This window comes from Salvelinus namaycush, chromosome 21 (genome assembly GCF_016432855.1).
Source record: "Salvelinus namaycush isolate Seneca chromosome 21, SaNama_1.0, whole genome shotgun sequence".
Lineage (NCBI taxonomy): Eukaryota > Metazoa > Chordata > Actinopteri > Salmoniformes > Salmonidae > Salvelinus > Salvelinus namaycush.
In genome coordinates, this window is record NC_052327.1 from 8,675,792 (window position 1) to 8,700,032 (window position 24,241).

General features: G+C 42.3%; 1 protein-coding gene across 2 annotated transcripts in view; it reads left to right on the forward strand.

Annotated features, from left to right (window-relative positions):
- Positions 1 to 20,604, forward strand: part of LOC120066051 (lissencephaly-1 homolog B-like) — a 36,539-nt gene extending 15,935 nt beyond the window's left edge. For both annotated transcript variants that reach the window (XM_039017129.1, XM_039017131.1), the window contains exons 2-11: positions 3,831 to 3,947; positions 7,956 to 8,040; positions 8,175 to 8,249; positions 8,698 to 8,904; positions 10,531 to 10,699; positions 10,963 to 11,065; positions 13,420 to 13,648; positions 13,780 to 13,881; positions 14,134 to 14,290; positions 19,332 to 20,604. In XM_039017129.1, the coding sequence (XP_038873057.1) occupies positions 3,916 to 3,947; positions 7,956 to 8,040; positions 8,175 to 8,249; positions 8,698 to 8,904; positions 10,531 to 10,699; positions 10,963 to 11,065; positions 13,420 to 13,648; positions 13,780 to 13,881; positions 14,134 to 14,290; positions 19,332 to 19,405 (1,233 nt within the window). In that variant the 5' untranslated portion in view covers positions 3,831 to 3,915 and the 3' untranslated portion in view covers positions 19,406 to 20,604. The remainder of the gene's footprint in view (positions 1 to 3,830; positions 3,948 to 7,955; positions 8,041 to 8,174; positions 8,250 to 8,697; positions 8,905 to 10,530; positions 10,700 to 10,962; positions 11,066 to 13,419; positions 13,649 to 13,779; positions 13,882 to 14,133; positions 14,291 to 19,331) is intronic.
- Positions 20,605 to 24,241: the final 3,637 nt, after the last annotated feature.

Below are 24,241 nucleotides of genomic sequence, written 5' to 3' on the forward strand. Positions count from 1 at the left end.
ACGCAGGACTAAACTCAGGCTTTCTAAAATCTATCCTGATGTCGTCCCTGTTTTGCAACAGGTGTCGGCAAGCTCCTGCTTCAATAATAAACATGTTTTGGTCCTGCTTTTCTCTACATAACTATTGGTCTGCTATCTTTGATACCATATCTAAAGTATTACAAGTGCCTTTTGCTCCTACTGCCATAACATTATTTGGGGTAATACCTGATACCTTAACACTACTTATTTTTATTTAACTAGGCAAGTCCGTTAAGAATCAATTCTTATTTACAATGACGGCCTACCCGAGCCAAACCCTAACCCGGACGACGCTGGGCCAATTGTGCACCGCCCTATGGGACTCCCAATCACGGCAGGTTGAGATTTTATTTTATTTATTGGACATTTGAGAAATTTACTGGTCATCCATATGCAATGGGTGCGTAACCCATTAGGGCCGCGTTCCCCAACTAGGGGGCCGCGTGCCAAATCTGGTTCGCGGTTGATTTTATTTGGCACCCCAAGTTTTCTGAGCAAAAACAAATATATTTTTATTTTGTTGGACATAAGACTATATATAAAAGCACCAACAAATAAGCTCCAATTGATTTTAATTTTGTAAATGTGTTCCAAAGTATTCCCACGCGTGATAGTGGCCAGTTTATTAGGTACACCCGTCTAGTACCAGGTCGGACCTCCCTTTGCGTCCAGAACAAACAGAGTTTTTCGGGGCATTGAAACGTTGCTCAATTGGTATCAAGGGACCTAATGTGTGCCAGGATAACATTCCCTACACCACAAATATGTGAACAATATATATAGTCAAAAAACAATTGCATTTTGTCTTAAGTTAACAAGCAATATGTGAAAACTGTTGTGGAAATCTGCAGAGCGCAAGTCGACTACAAAACCCAAAATGCAATGCTCTCTAGAAAGTTTGGCTGGCTACTAGCTAGAAAACGTAGCTACACACAATACCAAAGTCAATATCAGCATGTGAAGTAGTCAGCTAGTTGTAAAATCCCTGAAACAAACTGCAGTATCAAATGAGGAGTTACAATCTCACCATGTATGATCCATCTTCATAATCAACAGTAGCCTAGGCGCCTCTCTCGCTCTCTCTCAGCAGCAGGTGAGGCATGCCTGTAAGGCAGCGTTCAAGGAGTGAGAGTGGTGCTGAAGCCCGGAACATTTGTCTGGCTACATTTTTATTTATCGACTTTTAATTTATTTGATTGGCCAAAAGCCGGCAATTACCAGTTAACGGAAACCCTGTGTGTTTTTAAAACCAAACAATAACTCTCTCTGTCCACATATCACTCACTTTATACGAGATGTCACCCTCATTCTCATCTCACATGGTTTCCTAGCTCTCTCAACATGCAGGTGCCGGTCTTTTAAGAAACACACACTCAAACACACACGAGATGCAGTGTACACACTGACTAGATCCTATTGTACACTGACTCGCCCTATTTTTGCTATGTCTGGATTCACCTCATGATCCATTATGGCTTCTCATAGCTTTTTAAGCTGGGAGATGAGAGAAGAGGGATTTGGTTTGGGAAATGTGTGACAAGACAGTGCTGTCTCTACAGTTTTAAAGGCTGTTACTGACTACCTGACCGGGGGCTCTAAATGAATGGAGCCTGGTGGTGGGCCTTTTTTATAGCCAAACATTCAAATAATCAAAGCTTGATGATGAGTTGGCTATTTGAATCAGCTGTGTAGTGCTAGGACAAAAACCTGGCTAGTACACAGAGAGAATCAGATGGACAGAAGGCAAACAACTGGCCAAGTCCTACCTTGAAATGATATGTCAACTTTTGTTGCACTGAACGTTTGACTGTAAAGGGATTGGACTGCAGGGAAAGTTATTCACACGTGTACACAGATTTACTTCCAGTGTGATAAGGGTAGTGCATGGGACTTTGAACTCTATTGCTCACTTAGTAATATTTTGATTGACTCAACATTGAAAGAGTGATATTTTGATTGAAGGGTATTGATCATGAAAGTCATGCCTGTTTCTCAAAAACATTGCACCTTTAACAGTTTGTTAACGTTATAATTCAACTTTCTTGTCCACAAAACACGTGTGAGTACTCCCACTTGTCACTCAACCACACATGCACACCTACACACACACACACATACCAGTCCTGGTAGAGCTGAGTTGTCTCTTGCAGGTGTCAGAGCTGGCATAGGCTTGGTGACAATGTCATATGTGAGAGGTCAGGCTAATTTGGTTAGCGGCCTATTTATGAGCTGGACAGTCAGTGCTGCCCGGAGCCTTCCTGCCTGCCTTCTCACCTTTCCCTTGTCCCCTCCTTTCTCCTCAGTCCCCTCTTCTAACAGGTCCTGTGAGACTGGTGATTAACAAGCCAGCCCACGATGGCTTTTGGTAGGTCGACTACACAGTTTGTTTCTCAGAATGAATGACTTGATGGCATAGTTTATTCTGGTGGTTCGGTGTCTCAACATGAGACGACAGACAAACAAACCGTATTCCACCTGTGTGAATCCCTGTGGCCTTTTCTGGTTGTGGTCTTTACTTAGACCCTGTCTGTCTCATTCTTTTTGTGGATCTGTCAGCTGGGAGAATGGACTGTCGTTTCTCTTTGCTTATTTGAGCTATTCTTGCCATAATATGGGCTTAGCCCTATTTGGTAAAAGACCATTTTCTGTATACCACCCCTACCCTGTCACAACATAACTGATTGGCTCAAACGGATTAAGAAGGAAATAAATTCCACAAATTCACTTTTAATGAGTCACACGTGTTAATTGAAATGCATTCCAGGTGTGCATTCCAGGTGTGCAAAGCTGTCATCAAGACAAAGGGTGGCTACTTTGAAGAATCTCCAATATATTTAGATTTGTTTAACACTTTTTTGGTTACTACATGATTCCATGTGTTTATAGTTTTGATGTCTTCACTATTATTCTACAATTTAGAAAATATTAAACATTTAAGAAAAACCCTTGAATGAGTAGGTGTGTCTGAGCTTTTGACTGGTACTGTACATTTATTTACACATGTCTGGAATTTGCATTCGTGAGAAAGGTGCTGCCAGCAATAAACCAACAGAATACAGACACAAGTTCACATAGATCTCATACAGAATATACAATATCGGAACAGTAAACTTAACATAAAACTCTGGAGCATCACATTTTTTGGAACATCAAATCGCATTAATTGCAGTTTCACATCGCAATAGAATCGTGATACATATCGTATCGGCACATACTGTAAGTATTGTGATAATATCGTATCATGAGGTCTGGCAATTCCCAGCGATACTCCTCAGTCCTGCACTGTCAGCTGTCTGGACGACTAGTCTCTGGCACACACACACACACGGATCCCACGCATACAAACAGTTCTACAAAAAGGATGGCACACCCACATACACTTGTAAGCATGTGTACACACACACACACACACAGACAGACTCTTCGTGGGCTAGCCAATAAGCAGCTTAAAGCCACTGTCACCCCAGCTACTAGCAGTCTTATGGCTCAGGAAGTACATGCTTTGCTGCAGAACCACAAATGGCTGTTGGATTTGTTTCTGTTTATTAGTAGATTAGGCTACCCTATCAATATGCCGTACTATTAGCCAAAATATGTTCCACACCTGTCAGAGGCCAGAATGAGAGAAGTGAGCCTTGCCATTAGGCAGAATGGCAGATATCATTGTGTTTAGTAATCAACGCGGTACAATCTAATTTTTCTGTCAATAACCATAAACTAATTTAATCTTTCCTTCTCCCTCCACCTCTTTGTTTTCCTCTCTCCCCTCATTCTCGCCCTTGTATCCGCCCCTCTGTTTGGAGTACCAGTTGTAGTCTCTGAGGACTGAGCAACTGACCTGAGGACCCCCCTTCACCCCTAGTCCAGAGGGCGAGATCAGCCACTACAGCCACCATGGTGCTGTCACAGAGACAACGAGATGAGCTGTGAGTACACACACACACGACACTTGTAGATTAGCCCTGCGTTTGTTTTGATAAAAATAGATTGACAGGAAATCTCTACGCAGTGAGGCCCTACTCTACAGTTCACTATGCAGGGGGGAATGTCTAGTGTGTGTAATCTGTACATGGTTTGTACGGTCATAAATCCTGGATACGTCATGGAAAATGACTTGTTTTCCAGGCTTGTGTTGGATTCTAAAATTGAACATTGAGATATTAAAGACATGATAGATCAGACGCAGAGTATATAAAGGAGTGAGATCTGTAGAAAGACAGAGTGGCTGTGGAATGTGCTGGGTGGAAGGGAGGAGATCACAGGATTGCTATAGGGGAAGCAGATGGACATCTGTGGATTAGGTGAAGGAGGGGTTGAGGTCAGGTCAGATCCCCTGAAGGGAGTAATAAGGGTTTAGTATCCTGTTACCCTCTTCCTGTGGAACCGTAAGATGTAAGGATTGGAGAGGAGGAGTGTCCAAAGTGTGATGGTGAGAAATGTTTTGTTGTCTGAATACAGCTGTAACGACCCTCTGGGAAGAATTAAACTTGGTTAAGCTTCTCTAGTGTCCGTGAGTTATTTACTCTGAAAAATAAGAACCTAGCACTTGGAATACTTTTAAATGATAAAAGTTCCAAAAAGTTTTTGAAAAGGTATGGCAATGAATTTGAATCATTTCTGTTAATGAACAAAAATTATAAACGCAACATGCAACAATTTTACTGAGTTACAGTTCATATGCGGAAATCAATCATTTTAAAATTCATTAGGCCCTAATCTATGGATTTCACATGACTGGGCAGGAGCTCAGGCATGGGTGGGCCTGAAGCTATGCCCACCCATTGGGGAGCCTGGCCCAGCCAATCAGAATGTTTCCCCCCCAAAAAGGGCTTAATTTCAGACAGAAATACTCCTCAGTTTCAAAAGCTGTCTGGGTGGCTGGTTGGTCTCAGATTATCCCACAGGTGAAGAAGGCAGATATGAAGGTCCTGGGCTGGTGTGGTTACACGTGTTCTGCGGTTGTGAGGCCGGTTGGACGTACTGCCAAATTCTCTAAAACGACATTGGAGGCAGCTTATGGTAGAGAACTGAACATGCAAGGTAATTGAAACAGCTCTGGTGCACATTTCTGCAGTCAGCATGCCAATTGCACGCTCCCTCAAAACTTCAGTGGCAATGTGTTGTGTGACAAAACTGCACATTTTAAATGGCCTTTTATTGTCCTCAGCACAAGGTGCACCTGTGTAACGATCATGCTGTTTAATCAGCTTCTTGATATGCCACACCTGTCAGGTGGATGGATTATCTTGGCAAAGGAGAAATGCTCACTAACTGGGATGTAAACACTTTTGTGCACAAAATTTGAGAGAAATAAGTTTGGTCGCAAATGGGTCTTCCAAATGGACAATGACCCCAAGCATACTTCCAAAGTTGTGGCACAATGGCTTAAAGACAACAAAGTCAAGGTATTGGAGTGGTCATCTCAAAGCCCTGACCTTAAACCTATAGAAAACTTGTGGGTAGAACTGAAAAAGGCTGTGCGAGCAAGGAGGCCTACAAACCTGACTCAGTTACACCAGCTCTGTCAGGAGGAATGGGCCAAAATTCACCCAACTTATTGTGGAAGGCTACCCGCAACGTTTGACCCAAGTTAAACAATTTTAAGGCAATGCTACTGAATACTAATTGAGTGTATGTATACTTCTGACCCACTGGGAATGTGATGAAAGAAATAAAAGCATAAATAAATAATTCTCTCTACTATTATTCTGACATTTCACATTCTTAAAATAAAGTGGTGATCCTAACTGGTGATCCTAATTTTTACTAGGATTAAATGTCAGGAATTGTGAAAATCCGAGTTTACATAGACCGTAGCCAAATACATTTAAACTTCCGACTTCAACTGTATATTCCCGTTAATTCCCACTGAAAGTTTCCATCTCTGAATATGACTGAATAACAAGTCAAGGGGTCTGAATACTTTCAGAATGCGCTGTTATTGACCAAGTTAAGTGTCTTAAACTGCAGAACATGCTCATTCTGATACTATAAAGAAATCAAACTATTTTACTTGCATGTGACACTGATGGAGGATTTTATAAAGTGATGCTCCTTTTCCTGTCTGTCAATTACAAGATGCGCCCATCTCTTCATGTCCAATTTGACAACTGATAATACTGCCACTCATCAGACTGTCAATTTAGTCTTGCCTATAGGCTAACTCTTATTTATGAAATTCGTTTTTGTATAGTTTAGGTGTAGTTTTGCTGTGCAGGCTGACTGGCATCGTTTTGTTTCTCCTTGGTCATCAACTTGGATAGAGTCAAGGATATGTCTTGCATTATTCTAAAGGTCTAATGCAACATGTAGCATGTTTTCGTTTCCCTTACAATAAATTTCATTTAGTCTTAGCATTATAGTAAATAAAACAGCCCCGTATCAACTTATTTTTACAAAGTAAAGCGTAAAAGAGAATGCATCAACCCCCAAGTCGGTTGTGATATTAAGATGAACGCCAACGATGATAAATCCGCATCATTACACGATTGTTCTAAATTAAATCAACCTCTTCACCCTCTTCAATTCAGTTAGGCCTCATTTTAAATTTGATTGTGAAGTAACGTGCACAATTATCGCCCATTCGTCATCCATTTAGTGGGCTGGCATCGTTTGCTTCCCTTCGCTCGGATAGAGTCGAGGATAAGTTTTGCATTATTCTAAAGGCCTACTGAAACACCTATCATGTTTTCATTTCCCTTTACAATCAATTTGATCAGTAATAACGTTATAGTAAGTAAAACAGTCCCGTCACAGTTTCATTTTACAAAGTAAAATGTATAAGAAAATGACATCAACCCACAAGGCGTACGGTCAAATGATTTGCTATAGACATGAGTGACAAAGCTGATGAATATGCGAATCATTACAGTATTGTCTTTCTGAATTAAGTCAACCTCATATCAGTTAGGCCTAATTTTAAATTCAATTGTGAAGTAATGTGCACAATTTTCACCCATTCATTCATTCAGTGAGGAGAGGGCGAGAGAGACTCATTAACGCCTGGCTGTGTACCAACGTCCTACAGCACGTTGTCTTGGCGGGTTAAGTTGGCAATAGGTCTGAGGGGAGGAAAAACTGTCAATTTCTAAATGCTTTTCTGTTTGGGATTTCAAAATTCTGACAAATGAGCAATGTAAAATCTTTTTTTACATTTACAAAATCAAATGTCAGTGGCCGTTGGCCTATGGCGGTTCTAGTGTTAAAGAAAGATTTTTAAGCCTGGAGACAATTGAGACATGGATTGTGTATGTGTGCCATTCAGAGGGTGAATGGGCAATACTAAAGATTTAAGTGCCTTTGAACGGGGTATGGTTGTAAGTGCCAGGCGCTTCTGGGTTTTAGTCGTGTGTCTCTGTAGTACCAGCCTGTAGAAACACACTGCTCTCTGATGGCACACTGGGCCAAAGGTTGACCTCATAGACCCACACCACATTCTCTCTGAAGGAAAGTGTACCCAGCCGCACACATACTTGAACACACACTCACACACACAGGTTACACTGATCCAGCAGCCACTTGAGGAGTGCTGACGTCACCGCCTAAACCTAGAGCTGCTGCTCATAAAACATTTAGCCCACGTCAGAGAACGGAACCTGTGTGTGCGCTGTTGATCTGCTTCTTCTGAGTGTTCCATCCCTCCAGCAGTCGTCATGTTTCCATGACCACCAGAAACACTCTGGCTGTGATTAATTCTTCAGCATTGTTTTCCTAGAGGACACATTTCACTGGACACACACACTTGTCTGATAGTGTTCAAGGAGGAATGGTAACTACCTGCAGTCAGAACACTGACTGAATGAAACATGCTCGGGTTAAAACTGGATGTGAGATTTTGTCACATACCCAGCATGATTATGAAGACCTTGGAATATAATGTGCATATTGACAGTTGTGTTTTGTGCTCTCTTTATTATCTCCTCTCTCTTTCTCAGAAACCGAGCGATAGGAGACTACCTCCGCTCAAACGGCTATGAAGAGGCCTATTCCACCTTCAAGAAAGAGACTGAGTTAGATATGGTAAGAGCACGCACACACTAACTTGCCCCAAAACTACCACACTAACCTATTCTTTGATTTCCTTGCAATTATTTGAAACCTAGAGATCACGCTCTCATTTTTCCATTTCGGTCTCCCCTCCCTCTCTACCACAGAATGAGGAGTTGGATAAGAAGTACGCTGGTCTTTTGGAAAAGAAATGGACCTCTGTCATCAGATTACAGAAGAAGGTGAGTGTTGACGTCACGTTTGAGGTATTATGGTATTTGGTGTGTGTTTGATTTTCCATCCCATATTGGAATTGCAGATGGTTTTTAAGCATGCTCTTATGCATGTTGCACCATTTTAACAGTTTTTTAAATTTTTTATTTTGTGTCGTCTCTTGTGTTTACTATATATAGGATGCTTTCTTGGCCAGGGCTCACTTGTACAATAGATGTAGTTCTCAGTGTGACCTCTGGTTAAATAAAGGCTCAATAAAAACGTATCTGGAGTATGAGTGAAATAACTCTGTGTTGGAGAACCATAAACAACCAACTGAACTATCACGTCTTCTACTCTCTCGTTGTCATCTTTTCCACACCTTTATCTTCTCTCTCCCTTCACTCCCCTACCTTCTCTCGCACCTTTCTCCCATCCCTCTCTCCTCTTCACCCTCTCCCGTCCTCTCTCCCCCAGGTGATGGAGCTGGAGTCGAAGCTGAACGAGGCTAAGGAGGAGATGACTCTAGGGGGTCCGGTGGCCCAGAAGAGGGACCCTAAGGAGTGGATCCCCCGTCCCCCAGAGAGATACGCCCTGAGCGGCCACCGCTCCCCCGTCACACGGGTCATCTTCCACCCTGTCTTCTCCGTCATGGTCACTGCTTCTGAGGACGCCACCATCAAGGTCTGTATGTGTCAATCATTTTCTAAGATCTTGGTTTAAAGTAAATGTGTACAAGTTTATTTTATCTAGCACATATACAGTTGCGGCCAAATAGATTGGCACCCTTGCGCTTTTCTTAAATAATTCCCTCTTTCTTCTAAAATAAGTTGTAATTGAAATAATAATTGCTCTCCGCACCTTGTTGGATTTTCAACATTGCAGAACCAATTTAAAATGTTGTAAACTTAAGTTTACAAATGTAATTTAGAAAATAAAGACAAGGATAAAACCATTGGTAAACATAGGAGGACACCACTGTTGAGGGGCACACAAGAGAGCCTGATTTTATTGAACTTCTCAAAAAGCACCCTAAATCCGGGGGAAACGTTCTGTGACCCAATAAAACAACATGTTAGCTCTTAGGTAGTACAGCACTGTGTTTACTGACGACTAAATGAATCATTCAATGAAAAGAACGCCCTCCGTACAATCAAACACGGAGGTTTGATAATGCTGTGGGGTTGCTTTTGCCACCTCTCATACTGGAGGCCTTAAACGTGGCACAGGGCATCATAAAATGAGGAGATGATCAGATCTTTTGGAGTCCAATGTTCAACCCAGTGTCCAAAAACTGTGTCTCCATTGGAGGTTGTGGGTGTTCCAGCAGGACAACTACCCCAAACACACATCAAAAAGCACCCAAGAATGGTTTAAGAAGAAACACTGGATTGTTCTGGAGTGGCCAGCCAAGAGTCCAGCTCAGAATCACATCCAAAAACCTATGGCGAGATCGGACAACAGCAGTTGGTGGAGGGCACCCCTCAAACAGTGAAGAATTAGTGCAGTGTGCTGCTGAAGAGTGGGCCAAATTGCCAGTAGAAAGGTGCAGCAAAGCTCATTGAAGGCTACAAGAAGTGTTTGCCTGCAGTTATCTTGGCCATAGGCTGTGAAACCAGGTACTAGCTCTGGGGTGCCAATAACCTTGTCCAAGCCATTTGTGTTCGTTTTTAAAATTAAAATTGCAAACTTACGTTTTATAAAAAATGTATTTGTTCTGCAATATTGAAAATCCATAACAAGGTCTGGAGACCATTTTTTTTTTTTTCAGTTTCAACTTCTTTATAGAGAATCATCTAAGGAAAGTGCAAGGGTGCCAATACATTTGTCCGCAACTGTACGTCAGTGACTGTCACATTAGATATCTCTGCTGCTGCTATAGCTGCTATACCTCCCCTTCATCTTCTCGATATTCTCTCTTCTACTCTGTCTTTATCTCTACTCTTCCTCTCTCCTCCTGCTCTATTGCTCTCCTTTTCACTCGCTCCCTTCTCCCCCCTCTCTCTCGCTCTTCTCATTCTCTCTCTCTCTCTCTCCTTATCTTTTCTGCTTTGTCACTGTCGAGATGGGGTGATGCTCTGGTAACCGGGACAACGCTGGCAGAGCATGGAGCACTGCACCCTGGGATACATGTGAATCTCATCCTGCTCTCTCAACTTCTTTCTCTCTTTCCTTCTTGCTCTCTCTCTTCTTTCTCTTTTATTTCTCTTGTCGCACTCACTCACTTGTGCATTGACCCAGAAGAAGTTTGTTGCCCTGTCATGTTGAAAAATGTTTCAACTGACTATGCGTTTGTGTGTCTCTCTCTAGGTGTGGGACTATGAGGCAGGGGACTTTGAGCGGACACTGAAGGGCCATACAGATTCTGTCCAGGACATCTCCTTTGACCAGACGGGCAAGCTGCTGGCCTCCTGCTCTGCAGACATGACCATAAAGCTGTGGGACTTCCAGGGCTTTGAGTGCATCCGCACTATGCATGGTGAGGGTCTTGGGGGGGGGGGGGTGGCTATGTGTTCCTCCAAGTGGTATAACAGCAAACAAGCACTATTACCCAATGTGCACCTACCTACACTTCAACAGTGTACTTATGTGATTACTGCCATAGAATCATTCTATTTCTATCTTTGGTTACTACAATGTAATTACTGTGGTGTACTAGGTATTGTAAAGTGGTATAAAAAAATAAATGTACAAAATTGTATTAGCCTTACTGATGTCACTTTCCTGTTCTGTCTGTTTCAGGTCATGACCACAACGTGTCGTCTGTAGCCATCATGCCCAATGGAGACCACATAGTCTCCGCCTCCAGAGACAAGACCATCAAGATGTGGGAGGTGGCCACTGGGTGAGACACACACACTTATCAGCTGCTGAAATACTGTATCTCTTGTTATATTAGTCCAGTGAAGGGATGTTTGAACGTATACACAGACTGACACGTTCTGGTGTCCAGTATTCCGGTTTTGCTGGAGAGGTGTGTGTGTCTAGCTATGCTACACGACCAAAAGTATGTGGACACCTGCTCGTTTAACCTGTTTGGGCTGCAAGGGGCAGTATTGAGTAGCCAGATAAAAGGTGCCCATTTCAAACGGCCTCGTACTCAATTCTTGCTCGTACAATATGCATATTATTATTACTATTGGATAGAAAACACTCTCTAGTTTCTAAAACCGTTTGAATTATTTCTCTGAGTGAAACAGAACTCATTCTGCAGCACACTTCCTGACCAGGAAGTGGAAAGTCTGAAATCGAGGCTCTGTTCTTCTTCCTGCCTATAAATGGGCACGAGACCTATTAGTATACATGCATGTCATACACCTTCCCCTGGGTGTCAAGAGGCTGTGAGAGAAGAAATGAGGTGATTATCTTGGTCTGAGATGGAACACATCATCTTGGAATGACGTGTCCCCCATTTTCGGTACTCTGAAGAGCGCGAGGTGGACAGTGGGATTGCCTTTTGTTTAGCTGCCGTTATAGGCGACTACTATCTCCGGCTTTGATTTTATTTGATACATGTCACCATATCATCGTAAAGTATGTATTTTCAATATAGTTTCATCAGATTATTGAAAATTTTTCGGGAGTTTTGCCGTGTTCCGTTCTCTTCCGTTTGTTGACATGGAGAGCGTCGTGCCACTTGGCTAGTGTGCTTGCTAAATGAAGAGGGAAAGTTGCCGTTCTAAATCCAAACAACGATTGTTCTGGACAAAGGACACCTTGTCCAACATTCTGATGGAAGATCAGCAAAAGTAAGAAACATTTTATGATGCTATTTCATATATCTGTCGTAGACGTGAACTAGTTGTCGGCGCCCAAGTGTTTCTGGCTATTGTGGTAAGCTAATATAACGCTACATTTTGTTTTCGCTGTAAAACACTTAATAAATCGGAAATATTGGTTGGAATCACAAGATGCCTGTCTTTCATTTGCTGTACACTATGTATTTTTCAGAAATGTTTTATGATGAGTAATTAGGTATTTGACGTTGGTGCCTGTAATTATTATGGCTGCTTTCGGTGCAATTTCTGATTGTAGCTGCAATGTAAACTATGATTTATACCTGAAATATGCAAATTTTTCGAACAAAACATATGCTATACAATAAATATGTTATCAGACTGTCATCTGATGAAGTTGTTTCTTGGTTAGTGGCTATTTATATCTTTATTTGGTCGAATTTGTGATAGCTACTGATGGAGTAAAAAACTGGTGGAGTAAAAAAAGTGGTGTCTTTTGCTAACGTGGTTAGCTAATAGATTTACATATTGTGTCTTCCCTGTAAAACATTTTAAAAATCGGACATGTTGGCTGGATTCACAAGATGTGTACCTTTCATATGCTGTATTGGACTTGTTAATGTGTGAAAGTTAAATATTTAAAATAAATATCTTTTGAATTTCGCGCCCTGCACTTGAAGTGGCTGTTGTCATAAGTGTACCGACGCCGGGCTGCAGCCATAAGAAGTTAACATCTCATTCCAAAATCATGGGCATTAATTTGGAGTTGGTCCCCCCTTTGCTTCAATGGAGTTGTCAGGGCTTTGTACAGGCCTGTCAAGTTCTTCCACGCCGATCTCTACAAACATTTCTGTATGGACCTCGCTTTATGCACGGGGCATTGTCATGCTGAAACAGGAAAGGGCCTTCCTCAAATTGTTGTCACAAAGTTGGAAGCACAGAATTGCGTATGCTGTAGTATTAAGGTTTCCCTTCACTGGAACTAAGGGGCCTAGCCCAAACCATGAAATCCAGCCCCAGACCATTATTCCTCCTCCACCAAACTTTACAGTTGGCACTATACATTGGGCCAGGTAGCGTACTCCTAGCATCTGCCAAAACCAGATTTGACTGCGAGATGGTGAAGCGTGATTCATCACTCCAGAGTCCATTGGCGGCGAGCTTTGCACCACTCCAGCCGACACTTGGCATTGCGCATGGTGATCTTAGGCTTGTGTGCGGCTGCTCGGCCATGGAAACCCATTTCATGAAGCTCACGACGAACAGGTCTTGTATTGACGTTGCTTTCAGCGGCAGTTTGGAACTCTGTAGTGTGTGTTGCAACTGGGGACAGACGATTTTCCTCGATTTACACACCTCTCAGTAACGGGTGTGGCTGAAATAATAGCCGAATCCACTCATTTGAAGGGATGTCCACATACTTTTGTGTGTGTAACTTGGGCGTGTCGGTTTCTTTCTCTAGGTATTGTGTGAAGACATTTACAGGCCACAGGGAATGGGTGAGGATGGTCCGGCCCAACCAGGATGGTTCTCTTATCGCCAGCTGTTCCAACGACCAGACGGTGCGTGTGTGGGTGGCCACCTCCAAGGAGTGTAAGGCTGAGCTGCGGGAGCACGAACACGTGGTGGAGTGTATTGCCTGGGCCCCCGATACCGCTCACCCCACTATCCTGGAGGCTACTGGCTCAGAGGTGAGGAGAACCTCTATACGATGTGAGGTATTTTGAAATGATGACACGTGTTTCGGCAATACAACTTGTTTTTTGTTCACGCTTATAAGCATATTTTCACCCCCCCCCCCCCCCCCCCCCACTCTCTGTAGAGTAAGAAGAGTGGGAAGCCCGGCCCATTCCTTATCTCTGGCTCTAGAGATAAGACCATCAAGATGTGGGACATCAGCACTGGCATGTGCCTTATGACTCTGGTGAGTGTGTGTGTGTGCACGTTTTACTATACTTGTGAGTACCAGAAGTCCTCAAGAATAGTAAACCAACAAAGTTAGAGAAGTGAGGACATTTTGCTGGTCCTCATTTGTAAAAAGGCTATTTTAGGGTTAAGGGAAATAGGATTTTGTTCGTTACCTTCCCCTCAGGTAGCACGATTGGTCATGATAACTGGGTATGTGTGGATGTCCAAAGTGGGTTTGTTTCTCAGGTTGGTTGTGTGTTCTCTCTAGGTGGGTCATGATAACTGGGTGCGTGGTGTGTTGGTGCACCCTGGAGGCAGGTTCATAGTGAGCTGTGCTGATGATAAGACTCTGAGGATCTGGGACTACAAGAACAAGCGCTGCATGAAGACCCTGTGTGCCCATGAACACTTTGTTACCTCTCTGGGTAAGAGTGTCTGTGTGTGCATTCCCTTAAATATTGTAGTACTAGTCAAAACCACCTGTTTGTGTGTGCGTAATCCCCAACACTTCTGCCAGTTCCACAGTGCTACCTCCACCCAGTCCATCATCAGGGTTCGTACGGTCATAAAAATTCTGGGAAAGTCATGGAATTTTTTTATGGTATTTTCCAGGCTTAGAAAAGTTGGGGGAAATGATGAAATCCTAAACGTTTTGGAAAAGTAATTAACATAAATTACGAAATACATTTTCATGTAATTTATTTAGGCACAGTTTAAAAATATATATTTTATCAATCAAATAAAAATCAACATATCAGCGAGGATCGGAATTACACTTTACCGCATCTCTGTTTGCGCGCGTCACCTGCATGTGTGAGAGATGAGTGGGCCGTTGCTCATGTGAATCGGAATAATAATTTGTGAATCGCGAATCATAGTTTCTGGAAAAAACGATTAGATGTCGCCTTTTGGATTATGTGACTTCAACACTTGTTTTGTAGATACTTCCAGTTGATTTGGGCATCCAATGAATGGGACATTGCAACTCAATAGATTCTAGTCAGCCCTCAAAGTAAACACTTCCAAGGTAAATATGACTAAACTCGAAAAGGTATATTTCCTGAAGAAAATTTGTGGGTTCGCTTCACCTGAATAAAAATATTTGGAGCCTAACATAGACTTGATGAATGAGCAGATTTATTTCAAAATGCGTAAAAATGTATTTGGTTCAAAGTATTCACCCCGCTTTACCGTTTCCAGGTTGTTGTTAAAGCCTGAATTCAAAATTCATTCCATAGAGACTTTGTCACTGATCTACACACAATACCCGTAATATCAAAGTGGAATTTGGTTTGTAGAACATTTTAGAAATTAATAAAAAATGTAAAGCTGAAATGTCTTGAGTCAATAAGTATTCAACCCCTTTGTTATGGCAAGCCTAAAGTTCAGGAGTAAAATGTGCTTAACAAATTGCATAATAAGTTGCATGGACTCATTCCGTGTTCAATAATAGTGGTTAACATGATTTTTTGAATGACTGCCCCATCTCTGTACCCCACACATACAATTATCTGTAAGGTCCCTCAATCGAGTAGTGAATTTCAAGCACAGATTCAACCACGAAGACCAGGGAGGTTTTTCAATGCCTTGCAAAAAGGCTTCATTTAAATTGTGGGGGGTTTTCAATTCCATGGGGGGTGGAAATGGGGAAGGTATCATGGGGGGATATGATGAAGGCAATATTACTATGATGGGGGATTTATCAATAAATGGGGGGCAAACAGGAAGTTTATACGCTAAATAAAAGTAAAACCCCTGGTAAGGGGGGTCTGAGCTGGCATAGTTAAAATCTCATGCCACATTCAAAAGAACTGGGAAATTTCCGACTTCAGTGCGTTCAAGACAACTGGGAACTTGGAAATAAACGAGACTGGGAAAATCGTTTTGAATGGTTATCCAACTCGGAATTCCACCTCGGGAACTCGAGCCTCTTTCTAGAGCTCCGACTTGAAGATCACTGACATCATGATTTGACTTAGTTTATTTCCGAATTCCCAGTTGTCTTGAAAGCACCATAAGTCGGTCGCGTAAACAATCCCTTGTTATAACATCTTTGGTCTGACAGACACTTACGTGACAACCAGAATGTATTGTATGATGTCAACAAACATGACGCCACACATAGCTGGCAAATAGCTTCGCATTTGCTCATCATAATCAGTAGAACCTTCAAAAGTATTTTACACGTGTCCATTACAATCATGCAAGAATCAGAATGCATGACTTGTCATCAGTACTTGAAAACATGAATAAAACTGTAAATACATTATGCTCCATACATATGGTATGCTACAGTAGAAAGAACAACACGATATACAGAAAATAAGGCACTTACTTTTTGATAGGAACGCACACATGTCCACAGTCCAATTTGTAAGGAAAACAACAACGAAGACCATGCGGCGCCAGCCATAAAATGTGCTGGGGGAAAAAGTTTGCACGGCCTGTTCTTACTAGAGATGCGCAATGTCTTCATACTTGATCTGGGGAAACACAGGGGAAGTGCTTTGGCTCTCATTGAAGAAAGAAGTTTTGTCCGGCTCAGTAAAGCCTCAAACATAACTTGTCCGCAACAGTGAAATGGGCTACTTCTCATGTGAATTAATGAGGTGGAACACACCTCAATTCAAACTGTTAGAAAATAATTTGAAATGGAAAAGTTGAACAGCCTATAGATAATTAGCAGGCAGTGTGCCTTGGTTTGAGGGAAGCACGAGTTATAACTGTCCTGTTTGTAGGAAACCTGGCACCATCCCTACGGTGAAGCATGGTGGTGGAAGCATCATGCTGTGGGGATGTTTTTCAGTGGCAGGGACTGGGAGACTACTCTTCATCTTTCCCTCGATCCTGACTAAAGTACAGAGATCCTTGATGAAAACCTGCTCCAGAGTGCACAGGACCTCAGACTGGGGCGAAGAACCTTTCCAACAGGACAACGATCCTGAGCACACAGCCAATACACTGCAGGAGTGGCTCGGGACCAGTCTCTCAATGTCCTTGAGTGGCCCAGCCAGAGCCCGGACTTAAACCCGATCTAACATCTCTGGAGAGACCTGAAAATATCTGTGCAGCGACGCTCCCCATCCAACCTGACAGAGCTTGAGAGGACTTGCAGAGAAGAATGGGAGAAACTCCCCAAATACAGGTGTGCCAAGCTTGTAGCGTCATACCCAAGAAGACTTGAGGCTGTAATTGCTGCCAACGGTGCTTCAACAAAGTACTGAGTTAAAGGGTCTGAATACTTATGTAAATGTAAAGTTAATTGTTTTTTTTAACCAAAATTTCTAAACCTGTTTTTGCTTTGTCATTATGGGCTATTGTGTCCTTGAGGGGGGGACAATTTAATAAATGTTATAATAAGGCTGTAACGTAACAAAATATTGAAAAAGTGAAGTCGTCTGAATACTTTCCGATTGCACTTTCTATTTCATTTTCAATGAATGTGGAAAAATGTCTAATCGTGTTTTCACTTTGTCATTATGGGGTATTGTGTGTAGATGGGTGAGAAAATAAATAAATAAATATATATATATATACTGAACAAAAATTGAACAATTTCAAAGATTTTACCAAGTTACAGTTCATATAAAGAAATCACTCAATTGAAATACATTCATTAGGCCCTAATTTATGGATTTCACATGACTGGGCCAGGGCGCAGCCATGGGTAGGCCTGGGAGTGGATAGGCCCACCCACTTGGGAGCCAGGCCCAGCCAATCAGATTGAGTTTTTCCCCACAAAAGGGCTTTATTACAGACCGAAGTACTCCTCAGTTTCATCAGCTGGTGACTAGTCTCAGATGATCCACCAGGTGAAGAAGCCAGATGTGTAGGTCCTGGACTGGTGTGGTTACACGTGGTCTGCAGTTCTGTGGCCGGTTGGACATACTACCAAATTCTCTAAAACAATGTTGGCCTCCATTTTTCCAGCCAAAGAGGAGTCACAAATAGCACAAATAGAGAAAATTAATCACTAACCTTTGATGATCTTCATCAGATGACACTCATAGGACTTCATATTACACAATACATATATGTCTTGTTCGATTAAGTTCATATTTATATCCAAAAACCTCCGTTTACATTGGCGCCATGTTCAGAAATGCCTCCAAATTATCCAGAGAAATTGCAGAGAGCCACGTCAAATAACAGAAATACTCATCATAAACTTTGATGAAAGATACATGTTTTACATAGAATTAAAGATACACTTGTTCTTAATGCAACCGCTGTGTCAGATTTCAAAAAGCTTTACGGCAAAACACAATATTCAATAATCTGAAAACAGCGTTCAGCCACAAAAGCAACCCATACAGTTACCCGCCCAAATTGTGCAGTCAACAAAACTCATAAAAAGCATTATAAATCTTCACTTCGCTGATCTTCGTCGGAATGCACTCCCACTTCCACAATACATTTTTGTTGTTTTCGGTAATGTCCATCATTTATGTCCAAATAGCTATTTTTGTCGCGTGTTTGGTATATAAATCCAACGTCAGGGAAGCGCGTTCACTAAAACCTGGCGAAATGTCCAAAAGTTCCGTAACAGTCCGTAGAAACATGTCAAACGATATATTGAATCACTCTTTAGAATGTTGTTAACATAAATCTTGAATAACATTCCAACCGGAGAATAACATTGACTTCAGATGAGCGATGGAACGGAGCTCCCTCTCATGTGAACGCGCATGGTCAAAGAATGGTCACCTCATGGCAGTGGTGACTCATTCCTGTCTCCTTCGGCCCCCCTCACAGTAGAGTCATCAGACAAAGTTCTACAGACTTTTGACATCTAGTGGAAGCCGTGGGAAGTGAAAACTCATCCATATCTCGCTGTGATTTCAATGGGAGCTTGGTTGAAAATCTACCAGCCTCAGAATTTCCACTTCCTGTTTGGATTTTTTCTCAGGTTTTTGCCTGCCATATGAGTTCTGTTATACTCACAGACATAATTCAAACAGTTTTAGAAACTTCAGAGTGTTTCCTATCCAATACTAATAATAATATGCATATATTAGCAACTATGACTGAGGAGCAGGCCGTTTACTCTGGGCACCTCTGTGGACCTTTCATCCAAGCTACTCAATACTGCCCCTGCAGCCATAAGAAGTTAATCAGCTTCTTGATATGCCACACCTGTCAGGTGGATGGATTATCTTGGCAAAGGAGAAATGCTCACTAACAAGGATGTGCACTAATTTGTTTACAAAATTTTAGAAATAAGCTTTTTGTGTGTGTGAATATTTCTGGCATCTTTTATTTCAGTTCAGGAAACATGGGACCAGCACTATACATGTTGTTTATTAATATTTATTTCAGGTTGTAACACAACAAAATGTGGAATAAGTCTAGGGTTATGAATATTTTCTGAAGGCACTGTATACATCAAGGGTGGTGAACCATCTTCCTGGAGAGCTAATAGGTGCAAGCTATTATTCCAGTCTGTATTTGTATTTCTTTCCCTAGATATGCACCGGACTGCTCCCTACGTGGTGACAGGCAGCGTTGATCAGACAGTCAAAGTGTGGGAGTGTCGCTGAGTCTGCCTGCTACCTCCTCATCTTCCTCTCTACCCTCCAACCACAGCCCTATACACCCCCCCAACCTCCTGCTCTACTCTTCCAGAAGCAGCATTAGTGCTCCCCTAAATAGCAGCCTCTCCTCCCCTAACCACCTCCTCTATCCCCACAAAAGCAGCCCTATACCCCCTCCTACCCACAATCTGACACTTTCTATCTGACACTCACCTAAGCCCAACCTCTCGCACTCTATACCATTGTTACCCAGGCTCTGCCCCTCATCTCCCGGCCCCGTTTTAAAATAAATATTGATTGTCCTTTTATGTAAATTATTCTGGATGTAGAGTATGCTTAATAAATATTACACACACACACATAGACACACTAAAATAAAAAATATGTATTCCTTGGATGGTGATTTCCCCAAAAAACGTGTATACTGTAAATTTGCCATGACGTGGGGGTCAAAGGGTAAATGGTTCCTGTGTCCTTCCCCAGTGGATGCTGGGTAATGGTGACCGTGCACATAAACCAATCACGTCTGTTCTTTAAGGGTTTGGTTTGTATTTTGTTTCTTGCTGCCACTGTTACTCTGGCGCTACCTAGGAGAGAGAGAAGAGTGTGAAAGGAAGAGAGAATTGTGACGGAGGAGTAGAATAAGAGATGAAATGCGTGTGCATTTGCGTGCGTACTGTGTAGTCTGTGTGTATGGAGGTAGAGAATAGAGGTGTGTGTGTGTGTGTGTGTGTGTGGAGGCAAGGCTTTCTATTCCTCTGTTTATACTCCCCTCTCACTTACTGGTAACTGACTGGCTTCTAGTAGATACTCACAAGGATCTTAAAGATCCCTATGCTGCAAAGAACATACACACAAATGAACAGACTTTCTTGCTCTCTCGCTCTGTCAAACACACACTTCAAGGAAGATGCATAGATGAGGAGACTCTTATATTTGTGTTACACACACACACACACCACATACATACACAAACTTCTGCTGTGGTGTGTCCCAAGAGCACCCTGTGCCCACTCATTCTCTGCTGTCTCTGCCTTGTTAACCCTCTTGAGGTCTCCCTCTCCAAGGGATTTCTTTCTGCTTTCTGTACTCTTACTGCTCTCTTTGTCACACACACTCACACAGATGCACATAAGCACAGTAAACTTGTGTTCCAATATATCTGTATGTGATTGTTTGCAACATAAAAATATCTGTAAATATAACATTGGCCTTGTCATGTGTGCTTTTATTTTTTATATAAAGAGGTACGGACATTTTGCACAGCCTGGGGACGCCAAAGTGAAGGTGGAGTTAGCTGTTGTAATCGAGTACTGTAGAGCTCGGAGGCTGAGAATGTCTTCACTAACTAAAACAAAAGATAAGGAAAAATTATCAGATCAATGAAGAAATAATTATTTCTCAGACAGCGCCATAAACTTCCATTTGCCTCATGCAAACTGCTGTGGAAATGTTTTAATGTAGGTCTCTAAGCCCTTTATCACAATATCTACTAAGCTAACATTGGAATTATTTCAATATGGTTATAATGTATCATATAGCCATTATATTTTTTATTTTAGGACCTCTGAAGGTATAAAAAATATATAATTTGATTAAACAGAATTCGGCCTTTACTGCTCGAGCCCATAGAAACACGTTGAATACCACATTTTTACATGGCAAAACAGACTGCCGTAAAGATTTTGTGATGTCCGAGCAAAACACCTGACGCTGTCGTGTTCGTGAGTCATCTGTCAATGGCGGTGATGTATTCGTTTGTAGCTCAAAATATTGTGATTTTTACCGACTATTTTGTGAGTATGTTCTTGTCTGGTTCCTCTTGTGTAGAAAAATACCTCTCGCAATCCCCATGATATGAAATAGGCGCAAGCTTTATATCTGCGGAAAGAGTGAATTGAGCTGCAGCCACTACACGAAACGGTAAATCTAGCATAAACACGGGGAGCTATTCAAAAATGTTGTTACTGTGTGACTAGGCAGCGTTAATCGACTTTTCAATGACCAGAAGGTAGCTTGTCTACCACCATAGCCACTGGAAGTAGGGGTGCTGCAACAGTCCCTGAATAGTCTGAATTATTTTTTTCTTTACAAAAGCAGTGCACTGGGCCGTTACTAGTCCTGTATTAGCGGACCGATTATAGCTAGTCTTGCTCAAGCAAAACAAATATGTAACCCCGATTTTCTGCCTGACTGTGGTGCTCAACCTGAGTTGTTAGGATTTGTGATCACAATAAAACTACATATTTTGCTCAAGTAGAGAATTAAATTGTGTTTTTGAAAAGATGGGCCTGGATGAGAATAGAACATTCAGTTTTCTGCCTGAGTGTGGCGCTGTTAACCTCAATTTTCTGGATTATCTTGTGACCAGAACAAAACGACGTTCGTTTTGAGACGCACACACAAAAAAAGGTTATTCGGCTGTCCCCATAGAAGAACCCTTTTTGATTTCAGGTAGAACTATTTTGGGTTCCATGTAGAATCCTCTGTGGAAAGGGTTCTACCTAGAACCAAAAATGATTCTTCAAAGAGTTCATCTGTGGGGAAAGAAGAAGAACCATTTTAGGTTCTAGATAACACCTTTTTTTCCTAAGAGTGTGTAGAGATTTAAATAAATTATTTATTTGATAAGATGGGCCTGGCATGAAAAATACATTAAAGGGAAAGGATCAACAAACAGGCTGATTATCTTTCTGCATATCTCTTTATTTCCAATGCTGGCTGCCATGGTTAACACACATGCAGGACCATGAATGCTACCTGAACTGACTCAGAAATGTAACATAAGTAGACCTACAGTATCACAGCGAGGTCAAACAGTTGTGTTTTAGTCAGATTATCCAATGCCCACAGCAACACTATTGATTATTCTCCACCCCCAGTGCATGTGGTGTACTATGCTCTTAGTGAGAGCATGACTAACTCCCAACTTCTTTCTGTCTCCCCTTCTGGATGGCCTGAGGCTCTATGACGACAACTGAGGACACCCTGGCCCAATCCCACCAGGCCCCCATCTAACTGCCTGTTGCTGCCTCTGCTGGTTCTTTCTCCCCCTCAAGTCACTGAAACCCGTCCCTGAGCCTGATTTAGCTTTGAGCCTCTTTGCAGATGTCTTCAATACATAAAACGTATGTGTTATGGACTTACTGCTGTATTGTGGATAAAGAGTTACCTGTCTAACAGAACACAGAGTGGGTTATTTAATGGAAGCCTCTCCAACACAATCCAGGTAGAATCAGGACATGCCACTGGCTTTGAGTAAAGCCAGTGTATCTATGTATGCGGATGACTCAACACTATACACGTCAGCTACTACAGCAACTGAAATGACTGCAACGCTTAACAAAGAGCTGCAGTCGGTTTCAGAGTGGGTGGCAAGGAATAAATTAACACTAAATATTTCAAAAACTAAGAGCATTGTATTTGGTACAAATCATTCACTAAACCTCAACTAAATCTTGTAATAAATAATGTGGCAATTGAGCAAGTTGAGGTTACTAAACTGCTTGGAGTAACCCTGGATTGTAAACTGTAATGGTCAAAACATATTGATACAACCTGAGTGGCGCAGCGGTCTAAGGCAGGCGTCACTACAGACCCTGGTTCGATCCCGGGCTGTACCACAACCCGCCGTGATCGGGAGTCCCATAGGGCGGCGCACAATTGGCCCAGCGTCGTCCGGAGTAGGCCGTCATTGTACATAATAATGTGTTCTTAACTGACTTGCCTAGTTAAATAAAGGTAAAAAAACTGGTGTAAAGCCATAACACATACGTTTTTTTCAGCAGCAGACTATGATCGATAATGTTAAAAGACGCACTGAAGTCTAACGAACAATCTTTTTATCACCAGCACGGCTGGCTCTTGAATGTACACAGAGAGCTAATATTAGTCTCTCCCTGGCTCAAAGTGGAGGAGAGATTGACTTCATCACTACTTGTATTTATGAGAGGTATTGACATCAAATCAAATCAAATGTATTTATATAGCCCTTCGTACATCAGCTGATATCTCAAAGTGCTGTACAGAAACCCAGCCTAAAACCCCAAACAGCAAGCAATGCAGGTGTAGAAGCACGGTGGCTAGGAAAAACTCCCTAGAAAGGCCAAAACCTAGGAAGGAACCTAGAGAGGAACCAGGCTATGAGGGGTGGCCAGTCCTCTTCTGGCTGTGCCGGGTGGAGATTATAACAGAACATGGCCAAGATGTTCAAATGTTCATAAATGACCAGCATGGTCAAATAATAATAATCACAGTAGTTATCGAGGGTGTAGCAAGTCAGCACCTCAGGAGTAAATGTCAGTTGGCTTTTCATAGCCGATCATTGAGAGTATCTCTAACGCTCCTGCGGTCTCTAGAGAGTTGAAAACAGCAGGTCTGGGACAGGTAGCACGTCCGGTGGAAAGGTCAGGGTTCCATAGCCGCAGGCAGAACAGTTGAAACTGGAGCAGCAGCAATGGCAAGTGGACTGGGGACAGCAAGGAGTCATCATGCCAGGTAGTCCTGACGCATGGTCCTAGGGCTCAGGTCCTCCGAGAGAGAGAAAGAAAGAGAGAAGGAGAGAATTGGAGAGAGCATACTTAAAATTCACACAGGACACCGGATAAGACAGAAGTACTCCAGATATAACAAACTGACCCTAGCCCCCCGACACATAAACTACTGCAGCATAAATACTGGCATGTTGAATACACAGAGCTGTCTGTTTGAACGACTGGCACACAGCTCGGACACCCATCCATACCCCACAAGACATGTCACAAGAGGTCTCTTCACAGTCCCCAAGTCCAGAACAGACTATGGGAAGCGCACAGTACTACATAGAGCCGTGACTACATGGAA